Source organism: Phallusia mammillata, chromosome 3, assembly GCF_965637545.1.
Source record: "Phallusia mammillata chromosome 3, kaPhaMamm4.hap1.1, whole genome shotgun sequence".
NCBI lineage: Eukaryota > Metazoa > Chordata > Ascidiacea > Phlebobranchia > Ascidiidae > Phallusia > Phallusia mammillata.
In genome coordinates this window covers 21,007,109-21,026,651 of record NC_137254.1, presented here as the reverse complement: position 1 = coordinate 21,026,651, position 19,543 = coordinate 21,007,109, and the positions used below count along the sequence as shown (strand labels likewise).

The 19,543-nt window shown below is 37.5% G+C and overlaps 1 protein-coding gene and 1 long non-coding RNA gene across 2 annotated transcripts; both read right to left on the bottom strand.

Moving 5' to 3' along the window:
* Nucleotides 1–6,400: 6,400 nt before the first annotated feature.
* Nucleotides 6,401–7,936, bottom strand: LOC145218430 (uncharacterized). The gene is made up of 2 exons (XR_013857605.1): nucleotides 7,539–7,936; nucleotides 6,401–7,258 (listed from the first exon to the last, which is right to left on the bottom strand). It is a non-coding gene; the product is annotated as an uncharacterized LOC145218430 (long non-coding RNA).
* Nucleotides 7,937–9,606: 1,670 nt separating this feature from the next.
* On the bottom strand, nucleotides 9,607–18,678 carry LOC145218577 (uncharacterized). The gene is made up of 12 exons (XM_080085988.1): nucleotides 18,075–18,678; nucleotides 17,434–17,634; nucleotides 14,787–15,032; nucleotides 14,433–14,583; nucleotides 14,100–14,166; nucleotides 13,794–13,948; nucleotides 13,574–13,626; nucleotides 13,339–13,417; nucleotides 12,619–13,026; nucleotides 10,768–12,374; nucleotides 10,545–10,619; nucleotides 9,607–10,371 (listed from the first exon to the last, which is right to left on the bottom strand). The coding sequence occupies exons 1-12, from the start codon at nucleotides 18,540–18,542 to the stop codon at nucleotides 10,333–10,335; spliced, it is 3,549 nt and encodes a 1,182-aa protein (XP_079942114.1). The 5' UTR covers nucleotides 18,543–18,678; the 3' UTR covers nucleotides 9,607–10,332.
* Nucleotides 18,679–19,543: the final 865 nt, after the last annotated feature.

Genomic DNA, 19,543 nt, shown 5'->3' with positions numbered 1-19,543 from the left:
TATGTATACATTCATATTGCGATCAGTCCTAAAGCGTCTATGCAGACCAGCAATCACGGCTGGCTAGGCTAGATTTTTCTAGTCAGTGCCATATGGGAATGCTTCAGAGACTTGAGCTTGATTCGGTAAAACGCTTTCAATGGGCTTGAAGTACTAAGATTTACAAACATCAAGTGATTTGGGTCGAAACTAGCCTTTGAAAGCCTTTCGTCTATGCGTTGTTTAGATTTAAGAGGCATTTTAGGTGATTTATGGCAATCTTTGTTTGAAGTGAGATTGAACACAACTTCAGCGAATCTGAATTTTGCTGCGCTTTAGATGTGGAAGTCAATAGTCTTAGTTTGTTAATTTTGATTGAGCGTCCCTAATCTGATTCGAATGAATCGATTTGCATGTGGCTGTAATGCTAAAAAACAGATCAGTCAAATCAATTTATTTTTCCTGAAAAACCTGGAAAAGTCTTGAACGCTTTTCTACTCATTTTTCCTTGTATCAATTTTATCCGCTTTTGTTTTCCTTTCCTGCGCTATCGTGGTGGTTCCTAAAAAGAGTTAAAACTGACTTAAATTTTGGGTTTTGAGACACAAAACATACGTATGCCCAATCGATGCTAAGTTGCAATCTTGTGTTTTTTTATCGAAGATTAAAATGAAACAAAATCAGAAAGTTATTGACCAATTCGCCGGACTGTTCTTTCATTTTTTCATAATTCGCCGGACCATTCTCTATCTTAATTTTTTATATCCTGTTCATTATTGATTCTAAAGAGGGTTTTGAACGTAAGCCGGTAAACGTCGAATCCAGACAATTGTTATTTATTGTGCTCTGCGATCAATTATTATGAACCTAACATCTTTGTCAGACTGACTAGCATTTTTATCCCGGTGCAATAATTAAAAGAATAAGCACAAAAAGCATAAAAAACTGTTTCTTTAAATCATTGCACAGTGACAAGCATTGTGTAAAAACGGTTAACATGGTCTTGTGATAAAACAAACAATGAAATAGGGCTTTAAGATGCAAATCGCCAAACACTCATCACGTTTGGTTAGCACTGCTGCATTTTTCAAGGAGGTAGCCAATTTACTATTAAGTAAATAGAGATCATGTATAATTAACTTGCCAATATCTGAGAGTGGGAGGGGGGTTACTTTAGTTTCTAACCGTTGTAAACCCTTTCGCTTTTTAAGTTTGCTGTTTTTCTCTGCCTTGCTTAGTAGTCAACAGTCACAATTGCTTAGTGGTCAACAGTCACAACTCTTTGATCAAAAATTATTACCGAAATCCATTTAAAACTGACCCATAGTCCTGCATATGACTGCTATAATGGCAGCAAGTTCATAGAGTTGGGTCCGTATATTTCCATGCATTATTGATGCCAGGGCCACATTGCACTCTTTAAACGCGAAAAATTTGCGACCTTTGCTGAAGCAGGCTCGCTTTCAGATTGAAAAATAGTGAGGACCTATGGTTGACATTTTATCTCTGGCCGCGCATTATGTTTATCACAGGACTTTCCAACGGGGTAGTTTGCATAAATAACCTTTTCAAACCGTCCAACGATAAGGAAACAAATGCGAAAAAAATATTTCGCAAAATATCTGAAAGAGATAAGGAGTTTACTGAAACGTTGTTTATTTTACTGTTTTCTATTTATCTAAATCAGGGGTCACCAAACTTTTTTCACTGCGGGCCGGATAAGTTTAATAATGATTCGCGCGGGCCGCATAGTTTACATGTCTTAGCGCCGTCCTTCCAAACTTAGCCCGCGGGGCGATTTTTATAAGGGCGCCAAGACATGATGGTCTTTCTATAATCTCATTTAAAAACTGGTGATGCGGCTGTTAAATTGTATAGCTCGTCTCATCTTAAGAGCAATGCTTGTATATTGCGTCACAACTAACAAAATAAGGCAATTGTTTGCGCACAATTGACACTTGTAGTCTTGTCTGTGACGTAACATACTGGCTTTGGATTAATCCTGGGCTTGGTTATACTATGAAACTGGGTTATATCAATTTTACAAATCGCGACAGGAAAACTTTTGTGAGGACCAGATTAATTTTTGAATGTTACAATGTTATCAATACGGTTCAGCAAACCAAAAAATGTGGCTGCGGGCCGGATCCGGCCCGCGGGCCGTAGTTTGGTGACCCCTGATCTAAATCTATGAAGACTGATTGCTACCTCATATTGCTTTTAGTTTAGACACCAAAGTTTACCGATTACAAATTTTACTCATTACCGAAAAGTCAAATTTAAAGCCGTGGATTTTTTTGAATTGAGATGAATTAAAAATGCATCTAGGCTCATTCAGTTGTGTGGTTTCCATGATTATAGGTTTATTAATAAATTATGGCCTTATCAGGAGGGCTACTGGACAAAATATCTCAAATCATAGACAGAAGAGGAAATACTAGATTACATTCTTTGGCCCAGCCAACATAGAGCGCCCAGCCTCAGTTTATAACTGCACTTCATCTACTAGATTTCATGTTTTTTGTTTGTAAGTTGCCTTTGTCAACTAGCTTTAAATCTTCTGACATACGTATAACTCCAGTGTACTTATTAATGATACACCTGCTTGTTGTTCAAAACAGCAATCTTTTAAACAAACATATTTTTACACCTTTATACAAGGCCATAGTAAACAACCTTTACTATTAGTTTCAATAGCCTATCTCTTGCGCTTGTAGTGATTTGGCTGCATTCAAGTACCTTACATCTGCCTACTGGTACCTCAGGTAAACCTGGTAGCTGGAAAGAGTAAAATAAGGCCATCCTGAAAAGAGAAAGGGGACGACGGCCAACTCATTACGACTATTCGGCTGCTCTCCAAAAGCCCAAGTCCGTAAATTAGGGGCGGTCTTATTTAAAATTAATAAATAATTCAAAGCGCTGCTCTCCTGTAATAAGCATTGGAGTGGCGACTAAGCCCATAGCAAGAGACCCTCTTTTTAGTGTGGCTACTCTCATCAAGTATCATTCATCTTCAATTCTAATTGGCTGCAAATGGTTGAGGGTATTTTTTCACCTAACCGCGACGAATTTAAGTTTTTCCTACGTTTGTTAATATTACAGCTTGCTAAGATTTTTTAGGCTGTATAGTAACACCAAAAAGGTATATTGTCGTGTACACTGCTTACAAACCAACAATTCTTAAAAATGATGTGACACAAACTTAAACATGAGCAATGTACACAAACTTTAAAAAATCCTAAAACTACCTTTTTTCTTTTAAATATTTGTTAATGTTTAAATTGTGCAAGAAGTGTTACAGGGTCAAGAAAAACAAACGCTTTTTTTCTGAAAAGCAAGTTTACTGTTATGCACTGCTTCGAATATTTACAACTTTTTACAACGTAATCCATATTTTTACATGCAAATATACCTTTGGACCCAGTGTTTTTTAAGGTGTTTTGGGGGACCGAAACGGTCCCCCAAATTTCTCAAGCGGTTTCCCAAAATTTGGACTTGCAACTACAACTACAGTTTTTGGTATTTAAATGAAACACTTGCGGGCGGTCTCTTAAAACTACTTAGCGGTCACCCAAACCAAACCTTAAAAAAACCCTGTTGGTAACAGCGATGTCTTGTACCCTAAATAATGTAATGGAAGGTTATCAGGCACCCACAAAGTTGGACCCAAAAACAAACTTTAACGAAATTACACATGGTAGCAAAAGGAGGCATATGCTAAACCACAATGAAGCCCGGCAAAGCTTTTTTCAGTAAATCCTGTTAATTTTAATAATTTATCGTGTTTACCAGAAACAGTTAAGCACTAATGTGTCGAATGGGTCATCGCCACACGCGAACAACTAACCAACTACAAAACGTGTAACCAATAACAACGTTATATTGTTGTTCGGTCGAAAGGCAAGTCCCAAACGACCATTGGACAGTAATTAAATCTCGGATGTTTTTTTATTGCCGCAAGTGAATGCTCGTACCTACTTTTGGCTTAAATAATCTTACTATATAAGCGTTTTGATTCTTACATGCAAAAAGGCTTATTGCTGGATTAATTGGTAGATTATTTGTACTTTACAGTAGGAAGCTAAAATTTTTATTTTAAAATACGTTTTGCAAAGTGCATTACATAAGCTTGTCGGCAAAGTTTTCGTCATGCTAATGGTTGCCGAATAGTGTTTTCAAAATTAGGCTCTTGTGTGCAACGCAAATGGGGTCGCTGTCAAATTCCGCATACAGTTTATTTTGGTACCAAACCATACTCAAGTAACTGCTTGCATTATTTTAAACAGTTATTTTAATATTTTCCAACAAACAACTCATATTGCCCAATAAACGAAAAGAGTACCCATAATTATCGTATCGCCCCGTTGAACACCAATACAATTGTCTTCATATAAGATCATTACTGTAGATCAGTTGTTCTCAACTACATACTGGTTTTAAAAGGAAATGCCTGTTTCACAACAAATCTCACCTACACTTTTTCAAATAACGCTATTACATACAAACATCAACAGAACCGTTACTATCTGCATTTTGGAATTACACGCAAAACCCCTTTCATCGCAAAAGCAGTTGAAGTAAGGCGCCGCGATCTCTTTAGTTTAAGCACTTAAACGGAACTTTGATTCAGACATTGGAGATTATGAAGCATTTTCAAGCAATGAGTGGAAGAAAAAATGTAGTTCCAATGGGTAATCATCAACCATGAAAGGGCCCTTAATCCTATTTTCTGTTGCAAACAAATTAGTATTGACTGGCATTCTCCTTTGCTGCTCAGTGCAGCCTTTGTTTATTGATTTCCAGTCCCATTGGATGAACACGGAGAAGTGGCGTGGGCTTCTTCGTCCAATTGCTATGCCATTGCTCTCACATCAACAACACGTTAGTAGTTTATCTATCAAAGTAAATACTATTGGGGCCATTCCGATAAAAGCTCTCGTTGTTGTGGCTAAGATTTTTTAAACCGACCTATAGTCCTATTTTGTAGGAAAGTGTTGTTTTTCGAACTCCCCAATTCAACAACCGATTTTTGCAAAAAAACGTTCAAATAATGAAAAAAAATGGCAGCCCAAATAGACGTTAAAAGCTACATGCTTTACTATTTGAACGTTTCGGCAAATGCTCATGCCTTCATTAGTAACATATTGTTACTTTGTGAATGAATATTAATAGATGTAAAAAAGACAACCAAAATGACTTCGCGTTTTTTTGTCAAACCCGAAAGTTCATGGTATTTTACCTGGCTAAATAACATCCTCAAGAAACAGATTGGGTGGATGGCCGCAATTTTGATAGCTACAAACTGCAATAACAAATCCAGTGCCTGTCTGGTTATAAGTTCATTTTGGCAACGTTTAATTCTGCCGCTATAGTAACAAATACTTCTGTATTTAACCGCTTTTCATATCCATGAACTATGTATATAGTAAACAAACTTTGCGTGGTAAACCTCACATCGCAGTTAGGTAGTCCGTATCAGGACGACTAACCCTTTTGTGGTCTTGCCTTAGTAAATGCTCTCACTAAACACAACAGTTTCGTATCACCTCAAACTTCATCTATCGAAGGCATCTCAACTTGAACAAACAGAGCTACAGGGTCAAAAACAAGACCTACCTGACGCTATCAGCATGTATACAACTCCCACAAAAAACATCCTCTTTCGCTACTGTCCAATGACTGGTTGACATACAATATCCATTGAACTGGCGTGAACAAAGGACGGGTCATTTATCTTCACTGAGTGACAGGTAGCTTTTGTTTCGCCACCGGACGTGTTAGATGGCGATCGAACGACACAGTAACGGTACCATGCTTTTTCAAATGTAGACTTGTTTGGTTTAAAAGACAATATTGTCGAAACTACATCAAACTTTTTTTAGGTGGTTTACTAAAAACTTCCAAGATAGTTTATTCTGTTGATCCAATAGCATGGCTGTGCCAATACGAGCACAAAACTTGCTTATCTTTTCACCCGATGTGGCTTTGAATCGCACCCTGTGACGTTTTGGTCAAAGAAATTAACAAAAACACTTTCGATTGGTTTGGGGCAGTACCACAATTTTTGGTTGTAATCTAACCCCCACACAAATGTTACCAATACCAAGTTACATTCCTCAATAAAGAAAAGAACTTATTTTGCTTCTTGTTTATCCCTTTGAGGGACACACTTTTTTGTGCACTGCTTTTTTTAATTCAGTCAACAAATCTTAGTTAAAATGGGTCAAAAAAAGTATTCCCCCGAAATTTTTTTTGTAATTTCTTAGTTTGTTTATTTTAGAGCATGGTACATATATGTACCAGCAACCATCTGGGGGAATTTTTTTTTGAAATTTTTTTTTTTCAATTTTGGTGCAAATCCATTATTATAGTAAAAAATGTATTCAAGGATCACTGTAAGTAAACTTTGTTAACTAACAAATACTTGTATTCTATGTATTTGATTAGTAAATACAAAACAACAAACAAAACCTAGTCAACAGCATACAAAAATGCGAGAAAACTTGTAAGTATAGAATAATGGTGCAGGTATTTCAACAATAGTTGTTGTCATTACCAGTGTAGGATTTCAGTTCAGTAAACTTAGCTTCACAACAATATAGAGATGAAAAGGAAATGCCAGTTTTGTACGAAGAAATCATAGATAGCAAATGGTAACAGGTCACAAAAAATTGAAATACAACAAAATCAAGCACAGAAACTTATTTTTTATGATAAAGTTTGAAGGATTTCCTATCCTTTGCACAACAAAGATATGTGTCACACTGGACATACTTGTTGTTGGTCCTGTTCTGAATCTTTTGACATGTGCAAAGCTTACACCTTTGTATATTGTTGATCTTGTCAATTGTATTGACTTTGCTAGATCTTTTCTTGCAAATACTAGAATTGTGGCCCTTGAAATTTGATCACATGTTCATCAACGGAAGAAAATAGGACTGATAGAAATGATGAATTAAAATGCTGTAGTACTGGCCTAATTTTACAAGCCCTTTCATACATTGGATCATTTCTCGGTTTCATATTTTCATTGTTGTTGAAGTTCAACTTGCTACAGATCTCTTCTAATCACTAGGATTTTGCTTTTTTGCTACCGTACAATCAAGCATTGAACTGGCAGCAACAATTTGGAATCTTTTAAGAGAACCTTAACATCTTCTGCATCTAAAGCAAGGTCATCTTCAGTGTCGCTAACATCAGCAAACAAAATTTCCTCCACGATGCTATATGTCAATGGAAAAACTAACTTTTTGTTCCTGTCACTTTTGTTCTGAAATGTCTTAAAATACAAATAAAAAATACTAAAAACCTTAAATGTGCTGTTTTGTAGTTCTAATTGGACTTAAAAAACAAACAACAGCATTTTTCAACAAAACCGAAAACTTTGACTTTTTTTCCCCAAATGGACAGTGGTACATATATGTACCATAACATGTATGTCCAAAATTTTTACATTTTTACTAGGGTTTTATTTTTTAAAACTAGTAATTATTGACAACCAACACATAAACAATAAAAAACGTTATCAGTCACTTGTTTTTATGTTTTTGTATACTTACCAGTAAGTGAAACAACTATGCCCTTGAGAATGACCGAAAACTGACTACTTTAAGGCACAAAAACAGCTGATCTGAAGGTGGCAAGTGCAAAAAAATCATAGAAATATAAACATTAAATCCACATTGAGAGGTTGTGTGAAAATTATATCGATCGAACAACAAATTAATTTTCTACGATGCTTCAAAGTTGTGGTACATATATGTACCAGTAACCCTCAAAGGGTTAAAACTTAACCTCATGCAATATCATACTTCCTGTAACAGATGCAATCAATTAACTGAGTTGTTACGCTGACTTATACGCAGTGCACAATTTTTACACCCTGTATATTATATTTCGAGCAACATTTTTTTCAAAGTATCTTCTCAAACACTTGCAGCATTGAAAATGCAATGTTGTCTCGAGATTTTATATTTTTTGCACCACGGGCAAATATGTATTCGCTCTGTATTCGAAAAATTCTATTGCATACGCTTTTTCTACGCACCCAATCGATCGCGTTGTCATTGTGTGACGTACTTAGTGCGTCATCGTTGTCACGTGATAGATTAAGCGAGGTGCGCGGTTTTGGCGATGTCAATTTTTTGGAACTTCGCCACATTCATGACCGCCATGCTTTTGTTCCAGACTAATTACGTATATAACTTCTATAACAATACCCACGAAAAGGGCTAAAACACGAAAGGCGTTATTTTTTCGGTCGTCTTTGCTTAGTGGTGTGAACCCAAAGATTACAAATAACAAATAACACCAAAAGCATAACATGCATTTAGGCGTACTTTTGGGTAGGTTTAAAAATGCTTGGGATATAATGTTACTTTACCCAAACACTTTGCTGAGTCCGTACTTTCTAATTTCACTTGGTTCGCTTGCTAAAAATTTCGCAACCTAAAAACTAAGGTAATTTCATAACAAGACAATAGCAAATCAAAATGAACGAAATTAAATTTTGTTGTTGACGTTATATGCCTATTTTTCTGAAAATAGTCGAATTTGTTTTACTTTAAATATTTTACGTATTGCTTAGAAGTGTCATAAATGTGCTCATGGGTCAGGTGGTGTAGTTTTCTCGTTTGTAACATAACTTTTCAATAGTGGTTTAAACTTTGCCAAAATATTTTGTAGGCTGTCAAAAAAATATTTCATTTTGCAAGTTTACTCGAATGTAACCCAGGGCAGCCAGCTAAAAACCAGATCTAATGCAGTTTTATGTGCTGAAAACGTTAAAATTAGGAAACAAAAACGATTTTTATGTATCCGCTACAAAAAGCTTTATTACCCCGCTTGAGTCCGATAAAGCGACGAGTTTAATCCAGCGGTTTTATGGCATTGACATTAAAGGTTTAAATTCTCTAGATACTTGATACGACTTAGAAAAGAAGGGAATATAGCAACGATTGCCCAGGCACAATTAATAATTGATAAAGCTTAGATTGAAATCAATCCCGGCGCATCGGCAAGGCAGTAATTTAATCCATGACTTTGTTCCCGACATTTCAATTGCTACCAGAATACCTGCTCTGCTTATTTTTGGATTTCAAGCACTTAGTCACAATAATTAAAGTTGATTTTAAATCATCTTGAAAATAAATGATGAAGTGGATGTTTCAGATTGCATTAACGGTTCTTTTTACTACAATTTGCTCCAATGCAATATAATAACGGCTTAGCGAAATTGAAATACCTTCACTACTACAGCTTAATTAAGCATTAATGCATTTTCACTAAAATATTTTTATTTACTGCTTTTATGAGTAACACCTAAAAAATCTCCGTAAGACAACCAACCATTTATCATCCTTGCCTAAATATAAAACAAATGTCTACAGTGGTTCTCAACCTTTGTTTACTTGGCGACCCCCTTTTAAGGTTTTCTAACACAGTAACACAGTCCTTTACAAACACATAAATTAAGTTTCACTGCCAGAATGTAATCATCATCCATTTACTATCAAATGTCCGAGTAACAATTCGGTATTTCGAACTGCAACAAACCCTTAAAATTGTGGTCACGGCTCTCATCATCATAAACATATTCGTGCCCTTATGTCAAGAAAAGCCAAAAAACAAATTTATAGAAGTATTTAATCGCAAATGATGTTGTGCAAATTCTAAATCAAACAGTCGTGTGAGTTACTATGCTAAACATACGTCACGGAAAAGTTTTTATAATGCGAATAAAATAAAATCATTATCTTCGACTTGAGATGCATCTTCGCGCCCCCACAAAAGTGCTTGGCGACCCCTTTGTTAGTGGCGACTTCCAGGTTGAGAAACACTGGTCTATTACAATACTGTAATGCAGCAATGAAACCATTTATAAATTTTGACCTTACATTTTGAACGCGTATGATTCGTGTATTTTTCTTCTCTGTTTTTGACCAACACTTTACATTCTGTTCAGATGTATTAATGAATTATCCGAAAATTGTAATACCTTTTCTAAAATGTCTTTAGAAAAATCTTTATTGTAATTAAACTTGGCGGTTTGTTTTCAAATCGATGTTCTTTGTCATAACACGTTTATTAAATTAAAATCAATTATAACATATTCTCTTTGTCGTCATCTAGTGGCGACAAAAATATTGTAACAAGAATCGGCATAAAATCGAAGAACATAAAACGCAAAATATAGACAAAAATCAGGACAAATAAACAATTTCAGAATTGCCGAAATTATGGCTTTCGTTACCGCAGGTTGTTTAATTATTTTTGCTGAATTACTTGTGTGAATATCTGTCATAATCGTACCAACAAAATGGAACTTGTAGGCAAGTTCTTATTCAGGCTTATTCAAATATGGTGAAGGTTAGGTGTACTTCCAAATTTCACCTAAAAAGAAAATGAAGTTTATGTTTTCGGTTTTGATTAAATCACACTTAGAGTAGTAATACCTCAGGGCGTTTTAAAGAAATTAAAGCCAAAAAATGAAGCAAGACGTTTTTCATGCATGTCGTTTTGATAGAGTATTTATTTTATCAGGTTTGGAATGATTTTGTACAAACCTGTTTTGCGCTGCTTCTTCCGACGCTGCCCGCATTTGAACGGAAAGATTTTGTCCTTCTAAAATCACGATCTTCCTGCATAACACAAAACATTTTGGCATTATTATCGACTAAGTTCGATATTTGTATCTTAAAGTTATCAACTCATTATTTGTCGCAATGAAATACAGTTGACTACAACGTTTTTATCCGAGTTTACAAGAAAGTTCTTTTAGTTACAAACCTCCGATCTTCTCCTTTCACGGTCCGGTGATCGACTTCTTTTCTTTGTCATCCAGTCGGCCTCATCACTTCCATCAAACCATCTGTTTCTTTCTCCATCCCGAGATTTTGATCTTCTTCGACCTCCGGATGATGCTCTCCTTCTTTCTTTTGGAACCTCTGCAAATCCTGCAAATTCGTTTCGGTTTCTGGATCTACCTCTTTCTCTCGAAAAAGATATTTTTCTCTCAACTTGATTTTTTGGATACCTATCCACATCCTCAGACCAAGACCTGTTAGATCTTCTACTGTTACTGTGTTCTCTTGGTGCCCGATCCCGGGAAAGACTCCGGCCAGTGGCGGGATCTTCGACGCTTCGGAGCCGGCCACGAGTTCCACTTTGACTTGATCTCCTTCCTCGTCTGCTGTTTTGTCTTTCGGGCTCCCAATCATCGTGAAACAGATTTGGCAAGGTTCTGCTCCTATCTAAAGACGACCCTGTTCTTCGCAGTATAGAGCTCGGTGTTCTTTCTGGTTCTGGGTATCCCTTTCTTCCTGATGATTGCTCCGGAGCACGAAACGGCTTGCTAACTCCAGAAGATGGCCTGGAAGACGGAGTGCGTGTTCTTGTAGGTGGTCTTCCGGGTCCACCTGTATGTTGGTCATGGAAAGAATAAACACTTCCAAGTTCCTCATACTCTTGATCAGTGATATCTCTAGGTGGAAGCCGAGGACCCCCGGAGACACGACTAACTGGTCTAGAAGATGAAAATCCACTGTTCCTTGTAGATGGTCTTTCGCTGCCAAAGGTTTGCCGATCATCAGTTGTGTAGGATGTCCTGCGTCTTAGATCTCCGCTGTGATAACCGCTGTAGTTTCTTAACGAACGAGATCTACCGCCGGACGATGAGCGCTTCTTCTTGTCTCTGGGATTTCGATTTGATTCTTTGGACCAGGATGAAGATCGACTTAACTTACGAGCTTCACGGGGAGACGGAATTGTTATTTCCGGTCGCATGGGTCTTCTTGACTCGAAGTCGTCGCTCAACAGGGAAGAATGTCTGGTCGTGGAGGCTGCAGCAGCCAAGTTTGGAAGACTGCGTGTTCGTGTGGACAAAGAATAATCTTCGCTAGGCATATAAGTTGAATAGTCATCATTAAGATTCACAGGATACCAAGTTGGGTTGTTTGTTTTCGATCTAGGCCGGCGCATATCGGACATAGCTGAAAACTGCTGCATAGATGGATCGTAAGGTCTTGGTGGAGTGGGGGTGTAAACCGGAGGCGGTTCATTTGGTGGTGGTGGATAACCTCCTGCCCACGAGTAATAACTCCCGTAGTCACCGTAACCGAAGTCCCCATAACAAGTACTACATGCTTCATCATAGTAAATGCTATCACTGGGGGCAAACGGATATTGGGGGGTCCTGAACCCGTTTCTGGGTTGTGGGTCTCCTGGAGGGGGTCTGTTGCTTGGTGGGTATTGAGGGTAGTCTTTCGGTTTACCCCGACTTTGGGGCCGAAAGCCGTAAACTGGATTAGGTCTCTCGGTTGATATGGACTGGTGATGTGGAATTGTGCCTCCAAAACTCCCATACAACGACGTGTTGAGACTGTAAGGTCCTTGCTCTGTAAATACATTTATTGGACCAATGTCACCTGTTGCATAACATTTTGCTGCAATGGGCAATTTAGCTGCACCAAATGATTTAAATTTGTAAACTAACAAATCATTTTGCAATGCGTTTCACATAACTTAACTCTTTAAAATCAATGTAGTTACAAGTGGTACCACAGTTTTTGGTCTTTGATAAACCTTTTGCTTCCCAACATAGCACAATTTCGAACGGCGTTTCAACATTAGAAAACATACCTAAATCAAATTGCTCTATTCTTTGCTCTGGGGTTATTGTGGCAGACTTGCCAAGACCTTCAAAGTCGTAGGGGTCTCTCATAGAGTTCAGGTGGCTTGTTTTTGACCGTATGTCTTTATATGACTTTAAATAGCGGTCACAGTTTTCGGGATGTTTTGCGCACAGGTCGCCCCCGAACAGTCGGAACATTTCTTCCATTGGATTTACTTCATCGGTTTGAAATGGTGTTTTCTCGTTTTTATGTAAACGTTTGAAAAAACTCGTAACAGCTTCTGGTTGCATTTGAGGTTTTTCTTCGTCGTTTGTTTGCTTCTTGGGACGCAACGATGATGCGCTACTATGTGATGAAGTCCTCGATGTGGAAGATTTTAGATTGTTTGTTGGTGTGATTTTGGTAGCAGTGGTACCTGGAGTACAAAGTTGAGTCGGCTATTGTCGTTTATTTAGGTTTAGGGAGTTAAACTTATAAAACATTAAAAATAGGAAATAGTCATCTAACTTCTAGAACAGTGTTTCTTAACCTTTTTATCACGGCCGAACCCCAGGTTAAGAACCACTGTTCTAGAAGTTCTTGTGGGTAACTTCTGAACGAAATGTGCGTTTTTAATACCTCTTTATAACTATTTTCATGTGGTAAATAGAATCAACTAAGTTAGGTTAAGTGAACTAAATACTTGAAACTTAACCCGTGGGCTCTAACTGATAAGCTTTAAACTTACCATTTGGGAATGACTGTTGCTTTTTTCTTTCATCTGGCTTTACTGTTGCAACATGATCTTTAGGAAGGGGTGCTGGAGCCTGGGTGGTCAAACGAAAAAGATTTTACAGTAAAATATCTAACTTGCCAATATTCCACGGGTAATGTGACCTGTTTTATTGCTTTAATATACGTATCGTTAACTTCTTCTATTGCTACGTTATTTAATAGCGGCGTAAGCCTATATGTTTTGGTACCTTTTCTTTGTCGGTTCTGGGTCCAGATATCAGTTGATCATTTTCTGGGGTTTCTGGGAAACAAAATATTTTGTTGCAGATGTAGATGTTAACCATTCTGCAACAGCGATGATAAACCCAACCGGTTTATCTGCATTATTTAAAATATTACCACTAACAATCTTTTTGCGGTTTAGAGCGAGAATGTTAATTGCTTTTCCGCGTCTTTGCCATTTCTTACCGTCATATATATTTCCTGGGGGCATGTCATAAAATGATGAGGCAAGAGTTTGTGTGTCGTCGTTTGACGTCATATCTACGACAGAATCCGGGGTGAAGCCGCCATTTACCATTGGCCAGTTCATGTAGGAATTGTTCACGTTGGTTTTCCGAGACCTGCAATACCATTAAACGCATTGTAAAGTAACGTTGCGGGATGTTTCCCAAGTATAAGTAAGACATAATTTATTTTTGGTTTTGCCAGTTATCTATGATACTAAATCTAATATGTATTAGGTAATGCAGTGATTTTTGAACACAATATTACGTGGTTGTGAGGCTGCTTGTTCTGCTTTGTGAAGTTGGCTTGAAACTGGACGTCAAAGAACCGCGACCTAAGACAAACAAAAGCAAAAACTTCAAATCATCGATTAAAGTTACACAAAACGAATCAACACATTGTTAACGCAACCCCATCACTTTCCATTCTTTAGCGAAATTTACTAAGTAATGACTATATGTTCATGTCACTTTAAAGAAGTTATTGCAACAGGCAATTGTTTGAATTACAAGAAGACTACATGAAACTATATGTACGTTGTTTGCTCCATAAGATCTGCTGTTTTTCATCTTAGTTTCATTGCTAATAAAAACCACTTACTGCTTCCTTTGTCCATAAATGACTTCGATCGCCCTCCAGTGGACGCCACGGAACTTTCTTCGTCTTCACCTTTCTGATTACTTCCTACTTTTGGTGCGCTCTTGTATTTGAGTAGGCGAAGGTAAGAGATCAGTACAATGAGCAAGTAAAACTAAACCATAAGAAAATCATCGGTCAATGGCCTTTCGAACTTTACGAAATATGCCGTTTTGTTTAATTATATATACAACATTTTTATTGTTGCAATTCCGTTGTTAAATTTAAAAATGGGGTAAATTTCTGTCGTTTGCGCAATACATATTGTGCATTAAGGACTAAAATGTATAATATTAAGTATGTGTATCTTCGACATACGTATGCTATAGTATGTGTTCCAGTTAATCCCCATATCGTCTTTAAGTTGTCCTTGATATGGTTGTAAGTCCAAAACTCAATGTTGATAGGTCTTCCATAGAGAAGTTTCACATCCAAATTACTCTCTTTTTGTACTTTCTCGGGTATCACAGTGCTGTATATTGCTTCGCCTAAATTTCCGATGATTGCAAAGGCAGTAAGACTGGACCAGATTATTACCGCGTTGCGCATCTTCTTGTAATGTTCCTGTAATTACATGTTTGTAAACGTCAAACGGTGAACTACTGACTAACTAGAGCAGTGGTTCCAAAACTTTTTCATATTTTTTTCAAAACGGTCCCTTTGCCATTATTTCGAGGGCTCGCGGTCCTTAAGCCTCAATGTGTATTTCATAAAAACAAAAGTTGATTGCAGGAATTTAGCTAGTTATGCAAAATATATAACAATCATCCAAAGACAGCATGTGACATCACAAACAGGACAAAAACATTACGATTGTGCGCGAATAATTGCATTTTTGATAGTTGTCATTCAATAAAGGCCATTGTTTTGCAATGGAGACAGTCGATTCTCAATTCTACTTTGATTTAAACTTATTTAGTGGCACAAACTGACGCCAAATAAGATTATAGAATTACTTCAACCGCTTCGCGGTCCCCCCAAAATTGCCTCACGGACCCCTAATGGACAGCGGACCCCAGTTTGGGAACCGCTGAACTAGAGTAATATTGCCAATATGGCGATGTATTTTGCCACTTTCGGGCGTGTGAACCTTTTACAAGCTCCAATTATTAAGCCGGCGTAGAAACTCACTGCGTTATTTTTTTATCTCACTTGCATAATTTACATGCTGTAAGCATAGGCGCCTAACACGGGTATGCCACGCATACCCGAACGCAAACCTCGGGTATGCTACATACCCGAGAATCGGACCAACGTTAGTCATGCGTTATTCCTTCATGGAAATTTTTCTGATACAGACCAATACGTAACTTACACAATTGATTTCAATCGCGTTTATTGTTTCACAACCCATGAATTGTTCGTATTTATTACAATTGTGACAATTGTAACGCCTTTAGGAAGCATTGAAATTTAAACATTAGAGGTTGGTAAAAAGCACATCAAAGGTATTGGCGCTGACGCTGCGCCGGATATTACGTCAACAACCACGTAATAAAAAGTTTAGCGTTTGTAAAATAAATTATGAGAATGCAGTTCTAACTTCTAACTATGCCTCTACCGCAAGAACAACGGCTGTCTAATTTCAACAGAAAATACAACAACGCTTATTGTTACGTCACAAACGTAAGGTTGGAACTTTTACAAAAATTAACGTGTTATCTTGTCGAAAGTTTCTGGCAGTTTAAGACATCGTTTGAAGTACACTAAACTTTAAAATTAATTATGCGTCACAAACAATTCACTGCGTTAAATATGCGGCACGTTGTAAACGAAACAAGCGACTTAACGTAAAAAACGATTTTTGTAATGGCTAGGCCAGAAGTATTTTCTTTTTTATAACAGTTATTGTAGAGAAAATAAATGTTTACACATAAAAGTAATTCGTGACGTAAGGTTGCGTCCGAGCTAAATATTTTTTATCGTTATTCCGCCTCACTGTAATTTCGGCAAGTGGGTCCCATTTTTTTAATGTACAACGCAGTGTTACCGGGCACGAACATGCATTGATTTGCAACAGTAGCAGAAGGGCCTAGCGGTGGAATTCTGACGTGTAAACTCGTATACTGCAAGCTTTAACGTAGTCTTACCCTACGTGGCGACAGGAAATTAATTTGGTATATCATGACGTCATTTTGTGACGTCATATAGTATGGCATACCCGGGAAAAATTTAAAGTCGGCGCCTATGGCTGTAAGTATAACCATAAGTAGGTCATTCGAAATTAAATCTAGATACACATTGATGTTTTAATATAAAGCAACGAATAATACGTTTATGGCTTGTTGGACATAAGACTCAGAAATCAATCGGTTACGCTTTACACATAACTCTAAATGTGGAAACATGTTTCCAAACAAACATAAATAGTCGACAAAAACTTTGGTTCAAAACCTTTAACAAATAGGTTCAAAACAAATGAGGCTACATTGAGATTGAATTTTGTGCATTCGCTTAGCAAAGTTTATTGACAAGTATAACGGCCCAAATAGACGTTAGATGCGACAAGTTTTACAATTAAAACCTTTTTTAATCTATTTGGGCCTTTATATTCGTCATTAAACAGTCTGTGTAGCCTATAGGTTCATAGTGTTCCAATAGTTTGGCAAGTGCATAGTGTTCCAATAGTTTGGCAAGTGCTATTGAAAGAAACGCAGTAGCAAAATGTTCACTGCGTGGTTCGGAATGGGCGTGATATAAAACAGGAAGTTAAAATCTCCCCGCGGTATGACGCCTGCCATCTATTATGAGGTAATGCCAAACGCTTGTTTACAGTCGAGAGGTTTCTGTCGCAGGCGGACAAATTAACCGCAAAAAATTGGAACACAATAACTACGTGTGCGTTAACAAGACTGAAGGATATTGTATCAGTTGGTAATTCAATACTATTTTTAGGACAAACCGAAATAGAAATACATTGGATTACGAAGCAGATAGAGTTGCGTGAATAAATTTCCTTACTGACCTTTTGACCCCACACACAAGAAGCCACTAGGAGCACCAGAGCGCCGAACATTGAAATCCCGGCCGTAGCGAATCCGGCTATGATAAGAAGAATCCATATGTCAAGAAGCAGATCTTCGCCCGACCAAATTATGTCTCTATTTTCTTCCATATGTGAGGTAAAACTTCCGATGCGATAAACCAAGAATCCAATGCACAATCCCTGCAAAAACATACGTTCTTTATTGGTATTCTAATGTTGATGCCGTGTATATATAAAATTCTAAATGTTGATGCCGTGTATGTAGACTATATAGACAGCAGCGGTCATAAGGTTGCATGGGCACAAAGGAGCACAAGCAGGCCACCGAAAATGTTGTAAGCCTAAGTAATTTGCAGTACGTGTATGATAACTTAACCACTTAAAACATAACCGTTTTCGTGAAATATACCAATTCACATTTGCGTTCTTTTAACTTAACCCTTTCATTCCACGTCTACAAACAGGTCTAAAAGCCCCTGATTTATGGGTGCACTGGTTTGCAGCAAGGGTGCATGAAACATGAAAAGGCTGAACCACCCTGGTCTGCAAACGTACGACCCACAACATTTGCGGATCTCTGACTACTGTTTATAATCATTTATTTGAACATTTACACTTACCACATAAATAAGTGCTGTTAGAAGACTGCCTGCGCCGAGACTGCAAAAGCCACAACACGAATATACAATTGGTTCTTTGTTTTTCTTTGCCTTCCATGGTCGTTCCTGGCTTTCAAAGTCGCTAAAAGACGAAGCTCTAGAACTCACGCTGCGAAGGCTGGAATCTCTAGCTGAAGTCCTAGTGGATGATGCGTCCTCGGTGTCCGTAGGATAATGTCTTCGTTTGGGCGACCTTCCTCTTGAAACGGTGGATATCGAGGATTCTCTTGATATTGTTCTGTCCTTTTTGTTTTTTGTTTTCTTTGGTGCAAATATAATAGGTTTGGGTGCCGTCTCTTTGCTTCCGTCCCTTTTTGCTTTCTGCTTCTTGTTTTTCTGTTTTTTGGTTTTCTTTTTATCTCCACCTTTTGCGTCCTTCTTTTTCTCATTGGGTTTCTTGCTTATGCTAAATTCCGGTTTAAGTTTCATGCTTCGTTTCTTCAAAGAGTTTTTTGGGAGGTTATCATTGCTACTACAAACTGTATGTTAAGAACAATATTATTTTTACGTGGTTACACTCTTTTTACACAGACGGTCGATCAGTCACCTACACACAATTATGGAAATGACTGTTATTTCACAAAACTGCCAAACTTTGGTTAAGTGTTATTCTGACGAAGCTTTTAACTCTAATTATACGCAAGTATTTAACACAAAATTAACAATATTTTTGATTCTAACTCAAACATTCTGCACTTTTGTGCCAAATATCGTATAACATTTAAACTCTGTTGCCTGTGTTACTTTCTGAAGGACCCAACTTTACTATTTCGCACTTTTAGTCAACGTTAATCCAACTCGGCTGTGAACAACGCACAGCGATCTAATTACTGTATCCACGACATCACCAATGTCCATTCCCTCAAACATGTTTACCTATTTAGCACAAACAACGCATTACTGTACAGAGTTTCAACAACAAAGACCCTGTCGAAAAGTTGAAAGTCAAGTTTCAAGTCTTGTGGCCCGAGGCAAAATGAGAATGTATGATAACCAGACACGTTTTTAACCGGGCTAGCAATATAATAACTTGCTCGAGGGCCTTGTATCACAACTAGCCAGGAAATGACATTTCAAGATATTGTTTATTGCTATTGTGTCGTAATTAACTACCCATAATCACGTGTATTGGACAAACAACCAATCTTATTAAATGAGTAACGGTCAAAATTCAATGTCGCTATATCGCCGCAGGCATGTAGCATGATGTCTTAATTGCTAAACCTGGCCATTCATAAAATTATTCTTGATGCAAAAGCTCTCGTTCAAAATTGAAACAAATTTCAAATTATTATCTCTATTAGACCGGGAACGACCGTGACATATATTTTTTTATCTTTGCTTAGCCTACCGAAATCTTAGTTTCATCTGCAAGCATTGTCCCTGTGGGGCTAGGTCTGACTATTCATCAAGTGTTTTTAACTTTTTGT